The 23,399-nt window shown below is 36.2% G+C and overlaps 1 protein-coding gene across 8 annotated transcripts in view; it reads left to right on the forward strand.

Annotated features, from left to right (window-relative positions):
- Positions 1–23,399, forward strand: part of ABI3BP (ABI family member 3 binding protein) — a 286,699-nt gene that overhangs the window by 152,628 nt on the left and 110,672 nt on the right. For 2 of the 8 annotated variants that reach the window (XM_081572437.1, XM_081572439.1), the window contains exons 15-30: positions 3,052–3,117; positions 4,253–4,327; positions 5,888–5,962; positions 7,098–7,169; positions 7,971–8,045; positions 12,906–12,947; positions 13,786–13,827; positions 14,498–14,578; positions 15,194–15,241; positions 16,456–16,524; positions 17,466–17,513; positions 19,001–19,060; positions 20,043–20,138; positions 21,451–21,483; positions 22,279–22,365; positions 23,338–23,397. In XM_081572437.1, coding sequence (XP_081428563.1) covers positions 3,052–3,117; positions 4,253–4,327; positions 5,888–5,962; positions 7,098–7,169; positions 7,971–8,045; positions 12,906–12,947; positions 13,786–13,827; positions 14,498–14,578; positions 15,194–15,241; positions 16,456–16,524; positions 17,466–17,513; positions 19,001–19,060; positions 20,043–20,138; positions 21,451–21,483; positions 22,279–22,365; positions 23,338–23,397 — 1,029 coding nt within the window. Of the gene's footprint in view, positions 1–3,051; positions 3,118–4,252; positions 4,328–4,881; positions 4,957–5,887; positions 5,963–7,097; positions 7,170–7,970; positions 8,046–12,905; positions 12,948–13,785; positions 13,828–14,497; positions 14,579–15,193; positions 15,242–16,455; positions 16,525–17,465; positions 17,514–19,000; positions 19,061–20,042; positions 20,139–21,450; positions 21,484–22,278; positions 22,366–23,337; positions 23,398–23,399 lie in introns of all 8 variants that reach the window. The other 6 variants (XM_081572442.1, XM_081572443.1, XM_081572436.1 and 3 more) reach the window with 5 other exon arrangements.

The following is a 23,399-nucleotide window of genomic DNA, read 5'->3' on the forward strand; positions in this document are numbered from 1 at the left end:
AAAACATTAATTCTTCAGCACTTAGCCATCTTTATGATCCAACTTCACCATTTTCTTTTCTTGTACTTTTCTTTCATTTTCTTTGCATTTTATTGAAGCATAGTTAATTTGCACCGTTGTGTTGGTTTCAAGTGTACAGCAAAGTGATTCAATTATACATACATATTCAGTTATATGTATGTAATATATATTCTTTTTCAGATTCTTTTCCATTATAGGTTACTGTAAGATACTGAGTGTAGCTCCCTGTGCTATACAGTAGACCCTTGTTGTTTACCTATTTTGTATACAGTAGTGTGTATCTGTTAATCCTAAACTCCCAATTTAATTAATAAAAAGAAAAGAAACAAGAGAGAATAGAAGTATACCAAATGATTCTTGCATCTTCATTTCACTTGTGTAAAAACGTCTAAGGAGAATCAGTTCAGTCGCTCGGTCGTGTTCGACTCTTTGTGGACACACGTCTAAGGAGAATAGACCTGGACATATACAGCGTACTTTGAAGAGATCCTGCAACCCCACGGAAATGGCCTGATGTCCTATTAACCCCATGGCACTTATGGTAGATATCACATGACCACACTGATCGGGTTGAGTGGGAAGCCTGAATCATAGTATTAACTGGGCTACCAGCCCCTGCCTAGGGCAGAGAGTAAAATGACACCATGACCGATGCAATATGTTTTCCATGGGCATCAGAAGTGGGAGAGATAGATAGATAGATACACAGACAGACAGACAGATAGATAGATATCTTATCCTACAGATGGAGCAGATGCATGATTTCTAAAGCCCTTATATGGTTGGAGAAGGAGGATGGAAGTCAATATTTTGTTTCTGGCTTGCTAATGATCTCAGTGTTAAGCCTCCTTAATTTATTTGGTCATCCCCTTAAAAGACCATCATTTAGGACCAGGAGGGATTTGAAACCTTAATCAAATAAAGAAAATGGCTTTTTTTATATAACCCAAGATGATCCAATGTGTTTATTTGCATCCTTAGAAAATTCTCCTGCCTGTTCTTCCCCCAACATGTCCAGACAAACTGACTTTTCCCTTTAACTGTTCTGTAACTTATTACTAAGATGACAGTTCCTTCTGGCCTAATTATTTCCCCTTGAGCAATAAACAATTATCTTTAGAGACTTCCCTTGACAGAACTGAGGATAGTCTACCTCAGTCTTCATTAGAATCCACTTTGGGAACTCCCTTTAGGAGTTTACTACTATTTTCAGTGTTTTGTTCTTTCAGTACATTATAGAGCTTTAGTAAATTGCTGTATGCAGTTGAGTTCTAAAAATTATTGAAAGACTTGAAAGCTGAAGTGATCAGCATGTTTGAGGAGTGGTATACTGGTTGGGAAGTTTGGGCCACAGGTGGTTTGCTCACAGTGGTTGAGGAGAGGCTGAACTCTACTTTTGGATCTTATTGTCTGCCTGTGAGGTGTTGATTAGCGTAAATCTTGCCCACCCAACTGGATTAAACTCTAGAGAAGAGAAAACATAGAAATAAATGCTGGTGTTGATGCTTTGTGATCAGGAAAATAAAATTTAAGTGTAGTGAATGGTTTATAGATTTACAGTGGCCTCTTAGAGATTTACAGCCAGAGCCATTGGTTTGGCTTCATGAGCATTTTCTTGTAGGCAATATTTTCACAAATTTCAAGGCCAACTAGAAAGGTATTTTATTTTTCCAAGAAATGTAAGAGAGCTTTATGTCCTTATTTAAATGGTACTCAGAACTCTGCATGTGGTGTTTATAAATGCTTTTCTCATCCAGCTATGTATTGCTGGCCTGTTGTATTTTCCCCTCGTGTCTTCATATAGATGTTTAGGGTTCTATTCCCATGGCAGGGTATGACCACACAAACATATGAAAGGTAATTGTATAGTAGAGGAAGAGATTTGTGTGCACACGTATGTATGCTCTAAAAATAAAGAATCTCTTCATTTATTCTCGTGTATCCTTACTAAAAGCATAAACTACCCAATTGTTAAACTCATTGCTGTTTGTTCACAGTAATGGAAATCTTGCAGATTAATTTCAATGAGTCTCCCTGTGTACAAGGCTCATGTAAAGAGTGTAACAAGCACAGTTTCTGTCCTAATGAGGTCGTGAAGTTTTTCATATACGAATTTATGTTTAAAAAGAAGTCTTTATATGTATACAATGGCATAGCACTCAGTCATAAAAAGAATGGAATAATGCCATTTGTGACAACATAGATGGATCTGGAGATTATCATACTAAGTGAAGTAGATCAGACAGAGAAAGACAAATATCATATGATATCCTTATATATGGACTATAAAAAATGATACAAATGAATTTATTTACAAAACATAAATAGACTCACAGAGATCAAAAAGAAACCAATGGTTACCAAAGGAGAAAGAAGGTGAGCCCATGCTAAATAGAATGAGAAATATGCAGAATTTGACCACTAACAAATGTCTTCACTCCAGTGAATCTCAATTTTAATATCTAGAAAATGGAGTTACTACCCCACTGACTATAACATGGGGTTAATGTCTACCTCACCTATTTCTCAAGGATATTAAGAGAGTTAAACAAGCTGATATCTGAGAAAGTGCTGTCAAACTATAAAGTACTATGCAAACTGTAAAGTACTATCCAGACATCATGATGGCAACTTTTACTAAATAGAAAAACTAAGCTGTAGTTTTTGTGCAAATTACTTCAGTACGACTGTTCTTCTTTGGAAATGTCTCCTAAAATTGCCATCTAACTTCATTTATTTATGTACTCTTTGAAGTTATGTGATTTAGAGCTGGCACTGCTTCATTGTAAACAAATAGCACTAAGTTTACATCACTCTAAGGGCCAGTCCTTCAGTTCAGAGCAAGAAGGACTAGAGGCCAGTCTTTTAGTGACTGCTTCAATCTTACTGACAAGACCAGTAGCCCACGGCCCAAGCTCTAGCACCTACATCAATTGTCCTCCTTCAGCCAGCATTAAAATATGTCATGAAGTCTTTTAAAATTAATCACAATTAACATCTTCTCTTTTGTTTTACCTTTTCTTTTAAAAGCCACTTACGATGTTTTCTCAAGCCCTGCAGCATCAGATGAGCCTGAAATATCAGAGCCCCACACAGGTACACCCAGCCTCTCAATTCTTTTTTTTTTTGGATGCCAGATATTCTGACAATTTTTGCAGAGTGAAAAAGTATACTCTCTAGAGCTCCACAGGAGAAACGTGGCAGTCTCTGTCAGGGAGATGAATTCTGCCCACTTCCCTCACTGAGTGATTATGTCTCCACGTCCTCCAGTAAATAAACTCTCCATATGTGGGACATGCAGAAAGATTAGGTTGCCTCTCAGGTGCACTAAACAATAGTCTAGTGCTCTAGTGATCAGAATCATTCTGAAAAGGTTTTAGAATTAGGAGTTTACTCTGGAGTAGTGGTTCTCCAGTAGGGGGTGATTTCGCTTTTTTCCCTGCTGAGGAAATATTCAGCCATGGCTAGAGGTATTTTTGTTTGTCACCAATGGGGAAGGTGTTACTGACATCTAGTGGGTAGAGTCCACGGATGCTGCTAAACCCCTGCAATGTACAGGAAAATCCCCACAATAAAGAATTATCCAACCCTAAAGGTCAATAGTGCCACGGTGATAAATCCTGCTCTAGGGCAATCACGTCACTCATTTGTCTACAGAAGTTCAGTTGGGTCTAACTTTGGCATTCACTTACTGCTCTACCTATAGTGAGTTTAACTCAATCTGATGGTTTCTTTTAGCAAGTGTTTTATTATACATTTACTAAGTTAGGTACTGCAGGAAATTCAAAGTAAATAACACAGGTCTCTGCCACACAAAGACATATGTCTGGTATTTTGGGGTGTGTGTGTAGCCATATATGGGCACCATGATAAATACAGGCAAATAATTTTAAACAGCAGCAGAAATTTTTAAAAGATGAAACAGAATGTTACGAGCAGATTCAGCTTGCAGTTAAGAAACAGGGGAAATAACCAGAAAAAACAGTTGAAAACAGTTGAATGTATGAAACACCATTTTATCATGGTTTCTAATGTTTGAAGTGTGTATGTTTTTAAACATGAGCTCATCTTCAACTCCTAATGAATCACTAGTTTTAAAATGTTGGTCAGCAATCTCTCAAGTGTTCTTGATATTTTTCCCCATTTGAAGCATAATTTATTACTCAGGAATTTGTGTTTTATTCCTGGGGACTTCTACTGCTTTTATAAATGTTGACATTTATTCCAACAGCAACAAGTGATCCACTTCTGGACTCTGTCCCACCTAAAACTTCTAGAACTCTTGAACAGCCAAGGGCAACACTGGGTAATGTTTTTAACAGAAAAATTCTACTTTGTTTTCCATCAAAAGAAAATCCATGTGAATGCCTTTCTTCCAAATGACCATTTCATTCCATCACATCTAATTATTTATTTCTTTCCTTTTTCTGAATATAATATATATTTTTCCCTATAATGCAGGCATCTTATGTTCCATTTGAGGCTCTCTGTTTCTCTCTCTCATTTTTGAACTGTAATGAATGATATTTTTTCCATCCTTAAAGTAATGAAAAGCTTTGAAAATTGCATGGACATCTTCATCATCATTTCATCCCATTTCATATGTTTGTGGCCTGTATCACCTCTCTTCCATGTGCTCAGTTTGCCTGGAGTCAGCTACTGAACAATTTCATCCTGATCTTTTCCCCACTTTAAATTATCATTTCATCCAGTAGCTTTCCAAGACAACGTGCATTTTTCATCCTTCATCATGTCCTTTTAGCATGTGCTTTGTATCACCATCTAAAAGCATGTTGAAGCTCTTAAAATACCTCATTTTAACTGGAATTGCTTGGTGGGATGGGGTGTTTGTGTTTTCAGCTCCAAGTGAAACACCATTTATTTCTCAAAAACTGGAAATCTTTACCAGTCCTGAAATGCAGCCTACAACACCTGGTAATTAATGACCTCTGTATAGTTATGTACTTTGAAAGAACAGATAAAGAGACAAAAAGCAGAAGTCATGCTGGCCTTCTCAGAATATTTTCAGTAGTAAACATTTCCCTTCATTCTCTACGATGAAACTCTTCAAAAAACTGGGTTATCTGTCATTCTTAGTTTTGTGATAATCCTTGAAGAATTTCCATAATCTTGGTATCTATTTTTTAATTGAGGTAAAATTAATATATAACATTATGTTTGTTTCAGGTGTATGATGTAACAGTTCTGTCTTTGCATAGTTTATTTTGAAGGATGACTCCCTTTCTATAGTTCTTTCAAATTTACCAACCAGAAAATAGCAGCAAAATTATAGATGATAATTATTTTAAAATATGTTCCCTTCAATTAGCATATTAGATACTGCTTGATCAGACTATTTTTCTCAAAATAGTCTAAGGAGCACCAAGTGGGCTCTACAATCCTGGATATGATGAAGAAAGATGAGTAAAAGAGAGTAAAATAGCTTTCAGTCTATAATAGAAAATTACCGAAATAATGAAGTTCGTTAACTCCTGGTGACGTTAGTAGTGAGCTGTAGAATTAAAGAGTTCTGAATGTTCCATTCTCTAAATCTCAAATATCTGTGCTTTTCCCATGCTGTTGGATAAATCATCTTTTGAGTAATTAACTGTACCTTGTGTTCTTAAATCCTTCAAGGTCCTCCCTTCCCAGTACACTTAACTGAAAAATGTATCTTCTCATACAGACATTTAATTTCTTTTGGTTCAATCAGTACTTACTTACTGAACACCTATGCTGGGCATTCTAGGGATACAAAGAAATAGAAAGCAGTTCTTGCCCTCAAGAAGTTTGTAAGTTTACAGTTACAATCTCATTGACCCCTGGGAAATATCATTTACCAGAGCTATATTAAATCTTCTTTCAGCTCCCCTGCAAACTACATCTGTCCCTTCTACACCTAAACGACGCCTCAGGCCCAAAACACCAAGAACTAAACCTGGTAAATAACTGTCTATTTAATCTTTCAGGATATTTAATTCCAAGTAGATAATGTCCATGTACTCATTATAAAGAGAAACGATTCTGTAGATTAAAGATACTCTATAAAATATGGAATTAACTGAAGATGAATAATTAATGTAAATATAACAAAAATCAAACATTTTCAGAAAGATTTTACTGAAAATTATGTGAATGATATTCTTTTTTCTGGGAAACAATCTTTTTGAATCAAAATAATACATAGAGTTTTTTTTTTAGGTACTTCAAGTCTTAGACTGAAAAAGAGGAGTCTACTGCCCACCTTTTTCTACCCCTGAGACCCATTCTCCAATTCTTTAATATGTTTCTTTTGTATTTAACTCCACATTTCTAAGTAATAATGCTTTTGCTGCTATTTCTTTTTAGATCAGTTTTAGTGAATGATGTTTTTACATGTGAATTTTGATATAAACATGGAAACAGTCATATATAGTGATTTATACTGTCACAGTGATACATAATGTCATTTATTTTCCTGGCAGGCATTTATATTTAAGTGTTTATCAGGCTGACAGTTCCCATATTTGTTGCCTACTATGTTTTCAGTTTTGCACTAGGGCAATGGCTAAGGTGCAGAGAATGTGACTCGGGCTATCTAATTGCTCATAATCTTAAAAAGATAATACATCATGAATGATGAGAGCAACATAGATGATATGACCTGCTTGTAAGACTCTATTAGAGTAGAAGCTCAGAAAAGCAGAGTAAGAGTTGAGGATATAAATACTAGAATATGTGCCGGGTGTAGGCAGAGGAAAAGGAAACGGGAACAGCATATATTATAGCACAGAGTTGGAGGTGGAGGTAATTTATCAATCTGGAGGTGCTAGTCTTCATTGTTAAAGGGTACACTCAGACTCATGCTCAATAACCGGGCTTTGATTATTCCATTGCTTATTCCAGTTTTTTTTAATAGCCTATACTATTATGACTGAATTTTAAAATTCTTTCCCCAAACTTTTACTCACTGCATACTTTGTAAACACTGACTAGATATGACAGGATTTTAAAAGGGTCATTCAGTTTCTCTTTGGAGGATTTTTTTTTATTGTTTCTAGAATATGTTAATATTTTTTTTTCCTTTCCATCACCAGAAAGAACCACAAGTCCTGGAACAATTACATCTAAATTTTCTAAAAGCCCTGAACCTAGACGGACAACAATGGGTAATGATATGTCCTTAGTATATGTGTTAGTTCATTTCACCACGGGAAGTCCAGTATGCCAGCTTTCATGTAATGTCTCAATCACTGTTCTAACTGGATCATTTCAACAGTACTCAATATCTCATAGAGTACATCAACTCCGTGACTTTCATAGTTTTGGACAGCTGGCACTGTGGTTGGTGGATGTGAACTCAGCATTTGTACCTTGGAAAGCTGTTAAATCACTGATGCTTTTCCATCTTCTACGCAATCATTGTTTTTAAAGTTGTGTCTTATATACACTTCTCCATTTTAGGAGGTAAGGCTCTCAAGTTCAATTTCAAACTTCATTTAGAAAAACAGCTTTCTGTTATGGTGTTAGTAACATTTCTTTATGCCACAGATCACAACATTATACATATCAGTAAATATTACTTTTTAAACATTTCTTTTTTCGAGCGCTTAGAAACTTAGACATGGCTGAGAAATGTGAAATGAGGTGCAAAATCATTATGCTAATTTTCATTTTTTAATCCTGGGTTAAAATCACTGTCATACTTTGTATAGTAATGGTGACTGATGGCAATGCCTTTTTTCTAGAAATGCTTGTTCAAAAAGATGAAAATTTATTAGTATATTTTTATTAAATACTGCTCTGTGAAATATTATTTTTTTAAAAGCTTATTTCTAATGAAATATTTCCAAAATCATCCAAGATGATGGGTTTATAGCACTTGAAGTCTAGGCTTTCCTTTTGTAGTTTCAGACACTGAAATGTCTAAATACTGATTTGATGATTATTTTGTTTCTTTATTTTTCCAGCTCCCAGTAAAACACAATTTATTTCTTTGAAACCTAAAATCCCTCTCAGTCCAGAAGTTACAGACAGCAAGCCTGGTAATTACCCTGAGCTTTGTTTTGATATTTCAAATGTAGGGTTGAAAAATTGTTTTATGCCACTCTTTGGAGCAAAACCTTCTGATTCACACTTTGGTATTTGATTCATCTTTCCATGAAAAGAGCAAAAATGTGATGAAATGATGTCATTAGAGCCAGCTCCTCTGATATTATTATAGCTTCTCTTTGAGCTGTGTCGTGTTTCATTATGTGCATGGCCATCACAGAGAAAGCACAGAAAGAAAGTAGTAGGAATGATTGAGAACTTCTTTGTCTAGGACTGTGAAATAGTTTCCAATACCAAAGTTGCTTGGAGTTCAGATCAGCAGCCTTTCAGCTGAGAAGTGGAGAAGTCTTTCCATCCCCTCAGAACTCTGCCTTGTTGGGGCCTTCTCAGTTCTCAGGGTGCGTGACTAGTAAGGGTTATAGTCTCCTAATGTTCCATGACTTCTTTCTAAACTGGGGCTGTTTTCTGAACACTGACTTTTGTTTACTTCTCAGGAGACATTAATTTGCTGAAGAAAAGTAGGTGTTTTGTTTTTTGTTGTTTTTTTGGCAGCGAGGGGTTATTCTATGTATATAACTAAAAACAGATAATTTCTTGCATAAGGATTGCAGGACATGTTAAATAATTAAATTTTTGTTTTTCTCTATCTATACAGAATCTATACAACAGTCTGAAATTTTGATTCATGAGATTATATAAGGGGAACTTTGTCACAACTCATTATTGTCATAAAAAAATTTAATGCCTTAGCTTTGGGAAGATGGAGAAGGCAATGGCACCCCACTCCAGTCCTCTTTTGCCTGGAAAATCCCACAGACGGAGGAGCCTGGCAGGCTTCAGTCCATGGGGTCGCTGAGAGTCGGACACGACTGAGCGACTTCACTTTCACTTTTCACTTTCATGCATTGGAGAAGGAAATGGCAACCCACTCCAGTGTTCTTGCCTGGAGAATCCCAGGGATGGGGAGCCTGGTGGGCTGCTGTCCATGGGGTCGCACAGAGTTGGAAATGACTGAAGTGACTTAGCAGCAGCAGCAGCAGCTTTGGGAAGAATATATTTCTCACTGTAATATGGATTTTTCATTAATGTGTGTTTACAGAGTAGGATTATTAAAGCAAAAGATTGCTTAAGTGGGCATGATTTGTCTTTTTGCAAAGACATGCTGCTACTGCTGCTGCTGCTAAGTCACTTCAGTCGTGTCCGACTCTGTGTGACCCCATAGACGGCAACCCACCAGGCTCCACCGTCCCTGGGATTCTCCAGGCAAGAATACTCGAGTGGGTTGCCAATTCCTTCTAAGACATGGGTAAGGAAGAAAAATGGAACTGCTCAGAAAGAGAATTCTCATGACTCCTTTAAAAGAGGCAGAGAGATTTCCAGGTGTTGTAGGCATCAGAAGGAAAGAAATTAGGGATTAGGCAAAGGGAGTATGGTTGATGCCATGACCATGAGTGAGGTTTCCAAGTCAGAGAAATTGAATGAAGTACTCTTACTAAAAGAGGTTGTTAGGAGAAAGAAGCATAGCTAATAAACTCAAGAGCTCTAGTGGTTTAACTCAAAGAACTCTGACAGCTGAGAGAAGGGTTTCCTGTACGTTTATTTAAAAATTATGCCAAGAGGACTTTAGAATAAGGTAGTAACTTACATTTAGGCTGTAATTTGAATAGGGTCCTCTCACCAGGCAGACTGAGAAATATTACATTTTGTTTGGGTCACCAACTTTAAATATTTCTCTAATTATCTCTGTTGTTAAAAGATAATATTTGAAAACATCAAAAAAATGTCTCCAAATGTTAATTATCATTTTCTCATGATAAGTTATATTATCAGTGTTAGTGGTTTCCGGAAATAAAAACGTTTCTGAGAGGAAATTCATTAATTCAAATTAGGGTGGGAGAGTGTTCTTATCACCCTAACATATTTGAACAAAAATATTTCTTAATTTGACATTTCCTTTTAAAAATGTGAGAAATTATTTGGAAGGTAGCAGGCTTATATTGCTTTGATTTCTACCTTCTAATCACCTAAGAATATTCACTCTTTTCCCCTAACAGCAAGTATCATTACTTCATAATCTGTGCCTAAACTTAAGCCAGCTCAAGTTGACTTTGAGTGGCCTGAGGCGACACAGAGTAATGACTAATTCTCCATAAACCATTGTTTGGGTGTTAGTTTTTTTAAATGTATTCATTTGATGGCAACCACCATTATAGCTCTGTTAAAGATTTCTTTTGTAGCCAAGGTTCAGGAGAGCAAACAAACCACCAAAAGCTTTTTGATTTGAGCCACTCCTTGACTTTCCCAGTCCTCTCCTCACACTTGTATTTTTCCTTTTTCACTTTCCATGAAGGCTGCTTTTCCTTTGGCTTTCCTTTATGGTTAAGCTAATGAGTAAAAACCCACATTGGTTTTGGCTTGCAAGCCAAATCCAACGCTTTCTTAAAAATCTCAGCCATCTACTATGTCCCAGTTTGTCTGCCTCATCCAATAAGAATTCTTTCCTTCATAGTTAATCATTAAGATTGTAATGACATTTGGCTCTTCAAGCTTTTAAAGATGTGAAGAAAGGGAAAGACCTCCAATCATGGGTGTTTATTGTACTCATTTCTGACATGGCGGATGGAACGTAAATGGTACTCTAGCTGCAAATCCATCAGCAACGTTTTGTTTGTTTCATGCTGAGCTGATTGGTGTGGTAATTTGCATGTCACTCAGCTTTTTTATGGAACATTTTTGTATCTTTATCCATAACACATTAAGGCTGAGATAGAGGAAATCTTATCAGAAGATAGATTTCTTAATAACCACTCACTATAATATTTTCTTATGCAGGTGAATTGGAAACTTAGTTGATGGTATGCCATACCTATTTGGCCTCAGTCTCAGGAGCTGAAAAATGCTGACTTTTCTTTATAAAATTAAAACAGCAGCATTCTTTCATCTTTGTGAAATCTAAAGATGCTAAAAGCAGCAAATCTTACTTTTTCATACTTTTAGAAGGCAACTTTGTAGAAATTAAAACATTAATTATAACCTTGAAGTTTCAAGAGAATTTTTGGTTTTTGCTATTTTCAGATGTGGATGTTTTTGTGATATTTATCATACTTGATTACTGATATTTACTATTTATTTTCCCTTTTTCCTGTAGAATCTGCAGCATTCAACTGCCACTGCCCCCTCCACACACATACTGTTTACTTTGCTTAGTGTACTTCTATCTGATACATTTCTACAGCTTTGCCATTCATCTGTTATATTCTACTTATGACAAGTTCATGAGAAATCAGAATTCTTTTTTTGGCCACAGACATTCTGATGAATGATGCTACATTTCAGTAACACCTTGTGCTATTATGCCTTGCTTTCAGATAAATGAATATTCTCTACCCAAATTGTTTATTATTATATTTTCCTTTTTAGTCACTGAAACATCACTACTTGCTTCTGCCAAACTTCCCACACCCCGTAGTCCAGAAGTATCAGAGATAATTCCTGGTTAATGTAATTTAAGAAATATCTAAGTACACAGTGATTTAAGTTCTGTTAAGTTGGTCAGTAGGGACTAGATTCATTAATTTCTTTCTGTAAGGAAAAAAATGTCAAAGAATCTTTGTTTTCTACTTCAAAAATTGATTTCCTTTTTATTTTCTTCTTGAAAGAAACGAACTCTTTTTGTTCTATAGAATAGGAAAGCTGTTGGATCATCTTCTTAAAAAAATCAAAAAACAAATAGTCTTTGTACCAAACTATATTCAGCATTTCAGTTCAGTTCAGTCGCTTAGTTGTGTCTGACTCTTTGCCACCCCATGGACTGCAGCACACCAGGCCTCCCTGTCCATCACCAACTCCCAGAGCTTACTCAAACTCATGTCCATCGAGTCGGTGATGCCATCCAACCACCTCATCCTTTGTCATCCCCTTCTCCTCCCGCCTTCAATCTTTCCCAGCATCAGGGTCTTTCCAAATGAGTCATTTCTTTGCATCAGGTGGCCAAAGTTTTGGAGTTTCAGCTTCAGCATCAGTCGTTCCAATGAATATTCAGGTCTGATCTCCTTTAGGATGGACTGGTTGGATCTCCTTGCAGTCCCAGGAACTCTCAAGAGTCTTCTCCAACACCACAGTTCAAAAGCATCATTTCTTCAGTGCTCAGCTTTCTTTATACTCAGCATTTACGTACTGCCAGTCTGAATGGCTTTGAAGAGTTTATCTGTCAGAATATTTAGATAATATTATTAATGAATTTATTCAACATTTCATGAAATGTGGAGACTGCTTTCTAACTTCTGCTGATTTGCTAATTTAAATGGAATAAGTTTCATGTGTAAATCAATTTGTTCACCAGCAATAAGTAGTAGTAAATATGATGAATACCATATGAACACCTGTGGCCATTTTTAGACTACAAGTTCAATTCCTGTTTGTTTGCTTTTTTGTGTGTGAACCAATATCAGCTCCAGTCAGGCTGAAAATGATCCAAAACTAACAGAGCTCAGACCTGTCAGGTCTGATGGATCTGTTGCCATTTCCCATCTGACTGTCCTGAAGAAAATAAAACAGCAGATGAATGACCTCTGCAAGGCTACACTGACCTCCTTTTAAAGTAATATCTCCTCGGGCACTAGGAGCTGTATTGGGGAAAATAGCTAAAGATCAACAACAAAAATTAGAATTCTCAATTCTTTCTTCTGTTGTAGTTTGTGTAGAGGCTGTGGGGTGATGGAGTTTTATTTTGTAAGCCAATAGAACCTGATGGCTTTCCACTGAGAGGACACTTGTTATGGTAAAGGACCTTTCATTTCTACCTTAGATGGTGCTGTCAGCATATCCCTTGATAATACTTGCTTTTATTGCAGCCCCAGAACCTGAGATTCTCCTACCATCACAGCTGCCAATAGGTAATGAAGTTTCCTCTAGTGAGTGAAAAAGAATTCACTTACTTTCACACTTACTATGTTCAAGTTCATCCTTAGCTTTGGATTTTTTAAAAAATTATTTCTTCATTGTCCTTCAGATCTTGCTTTCAGCTGTGTCTGCCAGAAGATAAGCTCTCTGCTGCCTTGACTAAGCAGAAGCTCTGAGACAGCCATACTGATTTTGATTTGCCACATTCCTTTTTGTCCCTTCTTATATCTGAGGACTGTGTCCTGAGCTTGTTTTAACCTGGTTATTCCCCACAGAGGACCATGGCTTCCCCAGGACATATTTATGCTTTCATTTTTAGAGGTGGTTTTTTTTTTGCTTTCAAAACTCTAACATTTGTAGATTTTCTTTAAAAGCATTATGGTCTTTTCAGCTCTCAATATCCCGATATTTCACTAGGAAATTTATTAAATAAGAGAAAGAGAAAAACTCACCCCTAATCTTTATAGCTTGTTTCTTCAAGAGAGCAAAACTGTTCTGCTGGTGCCATCTTACCCAATTACCCACATTTTCCTTCATAATATGAGCTGTTGGTTACTTTATTGCATTCACATCTTCCAAATGAGAGTCATGCTTTTTTTTTTTCCACTCCTCTTTCCAAACTTAAATGACCAGCTGCATTTTTGTTCATTTTGTCTAAAAACACAGTAATCTATTTACATAAAAAAGCAATTTCTTATATGAATAAAAGTTTCACCATTAATGTTTGCTCAACTTAGTACTTAAAAATTAAGCATTTTTCATATTTTAATAAAGTTCATCATTTTTCCTTTGATTTTGATTCCTTCTTGGTCATTTTTCATGCTGTCTTAGAACCTGGAACGCTGGAAACTAAATCTTCAACAACAACATTAGGTAATGCAGTGAGTGACCTACCTTTGTTTCCTCTCTTCCTGACTGCTGGCATCTTTATTAAACAGGCTCCCAGCAATGGATTTGTTCATTAATGTTCATTTGTGTGTGAGAGTTCCCTATTCTTTTTGGGGGAAATTTTAATTCTTGTAGTTCAAAAACTATATCTTGTCCTTAAAAACTTGCCTAACTTGAAATAATTTCTGAATTCAAATCCATTTTACACATGTTACTGATTTGCAGATTTTTAAATGCTAAGTGAAAAAGTTTTGTTTTGAATCTTAGGCCAAATAAGTTTTAGTTTTTATCCCTAGCAGCTTCTATTAATAAAACTAACTTTTCTCATATTCCTGTTGAACATAATATATCTTCGAAAATTTTATGAGACTGTCTTCTCCAAGCTGTATAAAGTTCTTAGTTTTTCAAGTCAAAATAGAAAAATAGAGAGCTCTCTTGAAGAGTTATTTATTAATATTTGGCAAAAAAAAAAAAAAGAAATCCCACAACTCCATTTTTCAAGACCTCATTCAACTGGGTAAATAATGAAAAACAGAAGGATACATGTCTGCAATAAATCAGAGGGCTTAAATATGCTTCTAAGATGCACATAGTATTGATGGTCAGTTTGTAGGGTCACTGTTCATAAATTAACCAGCTGATTTTCTTTCTTCAGCTCCACCAAAGACCAAACGGCCAGGTCGTCGTCCCCGCCCTAAAACCACACCTAGTGCAGATGTGCCCAAGTCCAAACCTGGTAAATGTGCCATTCAGAGTTCCAGTTAACACAAAAAATGGAATACGGTGGTTTCTGACATAGTAGCTACCTACCACCTAAATGGAGAAGGAAATGACAGGCTATCCCAGTATTCTTGCCTGGAGAATTCCACAGACAGAGGAGCCTGGCAGGCTATATAGTCCACGGAATATAGTCCAGGCTATAAAGTCCATGGGGTCGCAGAGTCAGACATGACTGAGCAACTGTCATTCACTCACCACCTAACTAGCTGGGCTGCAGGAATCAGTATAGTTTATTTTTGTATTTAAGCATCTGTGCTTTCTACATTCACATTTTATGAATACATTTATATTTTTATTTGTAGTTATTTGTAGTTTTTATTGAGTATACAGAGCAATAAGTTGGGCTTCTAAGTGGATCATTAAAGTAGGGCACCAGAAAAATATATGAGATGTATATTCATGGCAGATGAGGTGTGGGAAAGCAATAGGGAGAAGAGGGGCAAATGGGAGAAATAGAAAGGAAAATTACACTCAGAAAAAGTACACAGTTTAAGTAAAAATGGAAGAGTCATGTTTCCTCGAGATGCTGCTTCTTGACATAATTAGTATTTTTGGTTTTTTGCCTCTGTAGCTCTGGAACCTGCAACGGTACCTCCGGAACCCTTGGTGCCCACCATTGGTAATTTTGCTCTCCTCCAATTCCTTTCCTGGGTTGTAACTTTTGCTTTTCCTGCTCTCCACCCAGGCATGACTGAAGTTCTACACTGTGTCACAGCTGTGTTCCATGCATTCCCTCCCCTTTCCTATCTCTGGGTCTGAAGAGCCTGAAGATAGGAGACTTCTGAAAGAATTCTGTGTGCTTTTTCAGGGAAGGTCTGTGGTTTTGGTCACAACTTCCTGGTTTTCCACAAACCCTCTGTCCTTCCATCACGTGTCCTTGTGTTGAGAAAACCATCTACTCTTTCTCAGGGACTTCTGTGCTCATTCTGGACTTGACAAATGGCAATGTTTTATTCCAGTGTTGTGATTACCATTTCATTGCTTTATTCGTTCAACTTGTAAGACTTTATCCCTTTCAGAAAGCTGCATGAAATAATGGCTTTTTCAGCTTTTCTATTTCTTTGAAGAATTGTTTTGAGTATGATTTGGTAACCAAAGGCACATGCATTGTTCTTGGTCTCAGGTCCAAGATAAAAGTAGTATAGTCTTTGTAACTTGAGAATATTAGAAGTCTCAAGTTGATTTTACTGTTTTCAGTCCTAATGTTGTTTGATTATAATTATTATAATTCTCAGCATTCACAATAAATTTGTCACTGACTTACTTTAGCAAATTCCAGAAATAAATAGCCATGTAACACTGTGTATAATTTTAAGTATTTATGGATTATTTTCCTGGTTTCCTACTAAGCAAGTTTCAAATTTCTACCCTACTGTTTTTACACTGAAAAAAAAACTATCAATTAAGATACATAACTATTATACTTGTCATTTTAAAAATTACTTATACAAAAAAAGTAATTGTAGTTCTCCTTACTTTTGCTGAAAGACATATTTTGGTTTCAGAAGAATCAGTAAGAATGGACACATTTCTCACCCTTTCCACCCCAGGAATTAATTTTGTTATATAGTCACTAAGTTTATATAATTTCTTTGCTCGAGCATGTGTCCTTAATTATGACAGTTACAGTCATAAGCATTATGCTAATTTTTAATACCTTTCTCTTAAGCATCAAAATGACCCAAAATGCCTAAAACTACACGTAGACCAGATGTACCTCAGGTAATCCCTACTTCCAGTACCTTGATCTATCATTAGGAAAACAGTGTGTAAGTAACACTGATCACATTCACAGCTCTGCCATGACTCTAATTATAGCCCTTTTTTCTTCAGATTCAAAACCAGCAAAGCAATTGCTTTCTAAACCCACAGCAAAACCAGATACGCCACCACCTACATCCGGTAAACACAATTTCCAATGCTTTGACTTAAGATGCTTTTTCTTTGGGGATGTTGCTGAGAATGCTTACAATTTGTCATGTTGTAAAGCATAGAGACCTAAATACCATGATTTCTTTGTTCATTCTTCTCAAAGTAGCCACACAGATGTGGCTACTTTGTTCATTTCATATGTTAAATGAACAAATCAATGTTTGGGAAATTAGTAAATTTTATAACGGATTGTCTGGGCTTCCATGGTGACTCAGTGGTAAAGAATCCACTTGCCAAGCAAGAGACTTGGGTTCCATCCCTGGGTTGGGAAGATCCCCTGGAAAAGGAAATGGCAACCCACTCCAGTATTCTTGCCTGGGAAATCCTCTGGACAGAGGAGCCTGGCAGTCTACAGTCTATGAGTTTGCAAAAGAATAGGACTCTATGACTTAGTGACTAAACAACAGACAAAATTTTACATATGATTATCTAACAGATCCCATTTTTCTTAAAGCACTTTCAGGCTTTGTTTTCTCAGTTTGTGTTTGTAGTGAAAGCTTGTTTTTCTTTATGTGGAACATTTTCAAGAGTGGTTTCAGCAGCAACCACTAGGGAGGCTGATCTTGTGTTCTTCCTTTACAGTCACATGGAGATCGACTTTCTCTAAAATACCTTACATTTTAAATGGTACCTATTAATTGATTTTCTACCAAATAAAAAGATACTATATAACAGTTCTGAAAATTCAATTGTTTTTCAATTGAAGTTTTCTCCTAAGATTCCAGTTAGTAGAAAATTCTAATTTACTAAGAGAACATCTCCCATAATAAATAAGTCTATCAAGAAGGCAACTTATATCAACTTAGAATAAACCAGTTTCTCTATCCTATGAATTAAGCATCAGTGAGAACCTAAAAGTCTAGCCTTCCTTACTTTTGTTACTTATACCTGTTTATTTTTTTATGGTGCAGTTTTTGAGCCTGTTACATCTGAGACCAAAGCGCTGTCCACAAGCATAGGTAATGATGGATGTCTTCCCTTTTGGTCATTGTTTCTCTGAACTCACCCCTCTCATCTCTGTCACTATCTGTAGTGTCTTGTGTAAACAGTGGTCATTCATCCACATTTTCATTCATTCCCTAAAACTGTTTGCTATTTTCAACAGGAACCTTTTTCATATCATTAGGTATTCTTACATCTACAGCTCAGCTTGTTACTCCTGAATGTGAATCGTTCTTTGATCACTTTCAGAGATAGATTGCTTGCAGCACTTGATGTTGGCAAGAGTCACAGATGCTCTCTCTGTGCATCCTTCAAACCAGGACATTGTTGAAATCTCTGCTTTTGTATGTGTATAATTTATGATGTGGGAGAGAAGTAATGAAAAAGCTGCTTGGGGCTTGAAAAAGAATACGTAATCATCTCTGTGTTGCAGAAGTCCTTTCTTTTGTGATTTCACACTGTTCCATTGTAACTGGACCTTTCTCTTGATAATTTCATCTTGTGGTGTTGAATTCCAAACAAAACAGGGATTTTCCTTTTTTGTTTGAGGGCAGTCAGCTTTGAATATTGTTTTGCGTTGTAGTCCTCCCCTTCCTTCACCTCTGGATACCACCGTGCTTTCTGTTAGTTCAGAAGATGTTTTCAGATGTGGCTTAAGATTACTCTATGCTGTGTTACAGAGAGTTGGTGATAAGATATTTTTAATTTTATATTTAATTTTCTGGACTTAATTAAAAATAGAGACACTAATTTAAAACCAAGGAGTCATAAATCTAAATTTTGTTTCGATGCATAATTCAATCATTACAGAATATTATAGAATTATAGGAATCCTGTTTATTCAGATAAAAAGTTTAGATTACTTTTCAGACTTTTTTCTTAATCATCTCTGTTCCTCACTTGAATAGTTATCTCCCAAGTATCCATTTGAAATAAAAGAATAAATAAGGACAAGTTGCAAGAAAGAGTATCACCTTTATTGTGGAGAAAAGGCATAAGCTTATCTTTTGCCTGTGTGTCACAAATATCCAATAAACAGACTGATTAAGAACGTTTTTAAAAATTCTCACTGCTGCCACTATTTCTCAAAAAAAAAATTTAGTAAAGGTGGTGAAAACTGTCAAATACTAACACAAGTTTTCATAATGATTTTTAAGAGTAATTTAAAAATACGTAATTTAATTTAAAAATAAGTAATTTAAAAATTTTGTATCAGACAAAAGATTTTTTGGAGCCAAGTTTCCAGTATAGCTGTAATCATATAATTAAACCCCCCATGAAAAAACACTTTTCATTGGCCTCATAGAGAAACAAGTGCAAGGGGGTACAGCTATTTGTGAGATAAATGGGTACCAGAGTACAGCTAGTTATTACAGAAAAAATACTGTTTTTCATAAATTCTTTTTCAATATTAAAAGATTAAAAGGATTTATTTTCAAGATAATTTTCTTTCTTTTCCCATATTTCTTAAATCTCCATTGTTTATTGAATTGCTTTTGGTCAGTTCCTGCCACAGAGATTGAACCTGTAACTCTGAGAACTGAGTCTCCTCGGACAACATTAGGTAATGATCTTTTGTGTCTTTTAAGCAAGAACATTTTCTGCTCATTGTCCACTCTATTCCATTATCATCTTGATCAAAGGGTTTTCTCTTTTACAAGATTCTTTTATCATCCCTTTTTGTCACTCAACTCCATTCTTCATTTTGAATGTATTGAAGATGTTTAAAATAGGTCACTTGGTTAGAATATAAGCTGGTATGAAGCTAGTGCAAAATATCTATCACCCATATTATCCAGCTTTCCTAAAACTTTACAGAGCCTATGGTTCTGCTGGATTCCAAATACAGTTAGGAGTCTCTTCCCTATAAACATGGCTTCCCAGGTGGCTCAATGGTAAAGAATTTGCCTACCAAGGCAGGAGATGCAGGATACACGGGTTTGATCCCTGGGTCGGGAAGATCCCCTGGAGAAGGAAATGGCACCCACTCCAATATTCTTGCCTGGAGAATTCCATGGACAGAGGAGCCTGGCAGGCTTCAGTCCATGGTGTCACAAAGAATCGAACATGACTGAGCATGCATGCCTTATAAATATCAGATATAATTCTATGGCCAGCAACAGAAAGATGTTTTATGATATCATATATATGCCTAAACCAAGTAATTTCTAAGTATAATCCAAATTAATTTCTAGACCAACTAATTTCTAAATATAACACAAAGCAGGAGAGTCTGGGCCCCTCTCTAATGTGGTACAGAATGTTATACTTCTGATTTCCCTTGGATCAGGGTCCTTTTTGAAAATTTGGTACCAGCAATAATAGTAAATTAAATAATTAAAATAAGGTTATATGTTCTTTCTCAAAAGAACTGTCAGCAGACACGCCCACAAATTTTTTTGCATGTAGATGAAAAAGTTTCAAACCAGAGAGACAAATTTCTCAAGACTCAAGAAAATCTAGCACAATTTTAGAAAACCTACAGCCATGAATAATCCTTTTTCTCTGAAGTCACAAGACAGCATTAACCAGTTTCTTTTCTTCAGCTCCAAAAACATCACAAAGAGCAAGAACACGCCGTCCACGTCCACGTCCCAAACATAAAACCACGCCAAGACCCGAGACACCTCAGACCAAACTAGGTAAATATGTGGTTCCTGGTGCCTATGGACCCCTGTTAGTTGTGATACTGTGATAGGAGTGTAATTACTCGCTGCCTAGTAACCCTGTGATCCTTCAGGATGGTGCCCAAGTTACAAATGCTCTAGTCAGGATGAGTGACTTCCTCATGCTTCTTAGGACCTTCTTGGTACCTTGTATTTTATTTGCTTCTCTCACCATTCGATTACATTTTCTCTTTCACTCTGGCTCAGCAAAAACTTACCTAATTGAGTATCTAACCTATTTAGTCCAGTTATTCTCTTATTTGATGAATCACCACATTAGCATTGTGAGGCATAGTTTAGAAAAAAACAAACGACTTGGCTTCATTGAGTGCGGATGCTGCTCTTGTGTGAAATTGTTCATAAATGGATAGAAAGGAATATGGGCAAAGCAACTTACTTACTGAGTTTTACCAACTGTTAGACACATAGTTTATTCTTAGAGAAGTGAAAGATCCATGGGCTGATGAGTGTAACATGGACCTTGAAATGTGTATAGTTTGTAGATTTGTTGGAGGAATGAGGAGGAATACCATAAACAGAAGAAAGAAGATACCATATGTGTGGGTGACAGCAGAAAGATAGGACTTAAAGGAGAACTTGATTGTGAGAAAGGAGGAAAACAATGTTTACTTGGCTGGTGCTCAGAAATTGTGGACAGCGATGCTACTTTTTAGTGGGTCCATGAAGAGGCCCTTGAATGCCTGACTTCAGTGACTAGATTTGAGCTATGTAACTGCAGGATACTCTCCTATCCTCCCTGGGTCAGAGAGATGCATTGACATGTTTCTCAGACTGAATGACCTTTTGTGTCTTGCTCTTTTATAGGCCTTTGTTTGGACAGAGGTCTTGGCCTTTTTCCAAAGTGGACTCTCAATAAAAAAGAGCCTTGCCTATTTTGGTTATTCATTACCAATATATCAACAATTGTATCTATCATGACATAGATTCTAATTGTTTGTTTTCCAATATATAGTGTTTAAAATTATACTTTCACATTATTTTCCCATAATTGTTAACCATAATGTTATTAGATACCTAAAGATTTCTCTAAGCAGAGTCTTCTACTGTATTGTAAGGTACTATAAAAGCAACACTTGTAGGTAACTATATGGAGATTTCATAACATCATGTATCTTTGTACCCTCACCTCAGAACTTTAAAAATTTTGCTTTCTGGCAGTAGAACCAATGCTACCCTGGTAAATTTCATTTTCAAGAGAGCTTGGTGACTTTTCTTATGCGTTTAACATTTCTTTTTTTATTATTATTTTGATCATTTCTTGCTACAGACTTTGAACCTATTACTCCTGGGACATCTTTAGGTAATGATCCTTTATACCCTTTACGATGTGTTTTCTTTACTCATTTTCAGACTTATCTGTGGTGCTATAGAGATGATGATGTCATAATTTGTTGTCATCCTATTGCTGTATTCATCTTACAGTACAAAAGGCCTTCTTTCTAACATTAATGTGTGTAAACTTTAAGACAGCTATTGACTCCATCTCCCAGATTGTAATTGCATCATATCAATCTGAGTCTCTGTTTACACTGTGCTGTTTGTTAGAACTGGGGTCCAAATGTGATTTTCCATGTATCCTTTATTTAGACCACCAACAGAGTGTCAATTATTATACCATGAAGTTTCTTTAAGCATTTTACTTTCTATAGTTCAAGAGTTACATGACTTTTGTTTTATTTTATTAATGCTTCATCTAATTTTGTGTCATTATTCTAGTAAATTATCAAGTGGAAAACTTGCCCAAACCTAATTGTTTTAAATTATAAGAGGATAGTACAGGATGGTGTGAACTTCTTACATACCATCACAGTTAAGCATGATTTCTCATTAGAGATGGTTTCAAGGAAATGATAATTCCTCATCTTCATTTCTTAAACATAACTGTAATATAATTTTTAATCTCTAGAGAATTCTCAGTTATAAAAGAAAACCTGTTAATCTGTTAAAGGAGAAAATTTCAAACTAAAATAACAAAGTTGTCTCCACTCAAAGAAACTCTGGTAAATTTTAGAAAGCATAGAGCCTGGTTATATCATTCTATTCAGAGTTAATGGAGCCATCAGCACTATATTAATCCTAGATTTTCTTCCTTCAGTTCCAACAACAACAACAAAAAGACCCCGTGGTCCACGTCGCAAACCTAAAACCACGCCCCATCCAGAAGTACCTCAGACTAAACTGGGTAAATATGTGATTTCTGGTTTAAGGAGTCCAAACATTCCATCCCAGTTGGAACCCTGAATTCTGTGCACATAATTGGTACATGTCTTACATATCTCTTAAGAGTGGAAGCTACTCTTATTATTAATCCCTTCCACATCCCTGTAACTGTATTAGCAACTGCGAGACACATCAGAAGTAGTAATTCTGTATTATTTCCCAATTATTTTGTAAACGAAAGCTGTTTGTATATATGTAAACAAAAGCTGTTCCTGCATAAAAAGATAGAAAATAACATAAGGCAGTGTGTATACAAATGTAAAATAATTTCTCAAATAGTACAAATGCTGTATGCTGGAAATGTAAATACTTGGAACAGAATGAGATCCAGGATAATTAGGGGAAACATCAGAACAGAATTTGGATGAGTGGAAGGCTGAGAAGACAAAGGCTGAAAACAGGAAATGTACTGAATGAAGCTGGTGACCAGATAGAAGATGACTTATTCATACATTCCCTTGACTATACCCATAGAATGAACTAAAGGGGACTAGGGTGTCTACTCAAGAGCTTAAATTTGATCCAATGGGCTTCAGTGATCCCTATTTCTACACAGGACCATGCCTTTTCTGTTCTTAGAACTGAAGATACCTAATTTAATATGATATCACAAGCTGAAAGGTTGTTCCTTTGTTTATTAAATGCCACTGTTTTCATTAAGGACTTAGTCTCTTAGGGGGTATGTCTCAGTTTCTTTCTGGCTGTCTGTTCTGTGTGCGTTGGACAGACCCAGGTGTGACCCCCTACTCCACACTGCCTCCACCTCTCACCTCCCACCCCTATAATTCCTGCCTTTTATGTTAACTTTCTGTGTAATCCATCCTTTCCCTCCCTCTCCCCCCTTCAAAGCATTATTTTTACTGGTAAGATGAACTTTCTGACATTTCATGCATTCACAAAAATCTCTTTGATTTCTTTTATTACTTTTGATCAGTTCCTGCCACAATCCCTGAACAAGTCAGTCTTAGGACCGAAGCTCCAGGAACAACAGTAGGT

The sequence above is a fragment of the Giraffa tippelskirchi genome, chromosome 2 (genome assembly GCF_054371585.1).
Source record: "Giraffa tippelskirchi isolate mGirTip1 chromosome 2, T2T-mGirTip1v1.2.pri, whole genome shotgun sequence".
In the NCBI taxonomy this organism is placed as follows: Eukaryota; Metazoa; Chordata; class Mammalia; order Artiodactyla; family Giraffidae; genus Giraffa; species Giraffa tippelskirchi.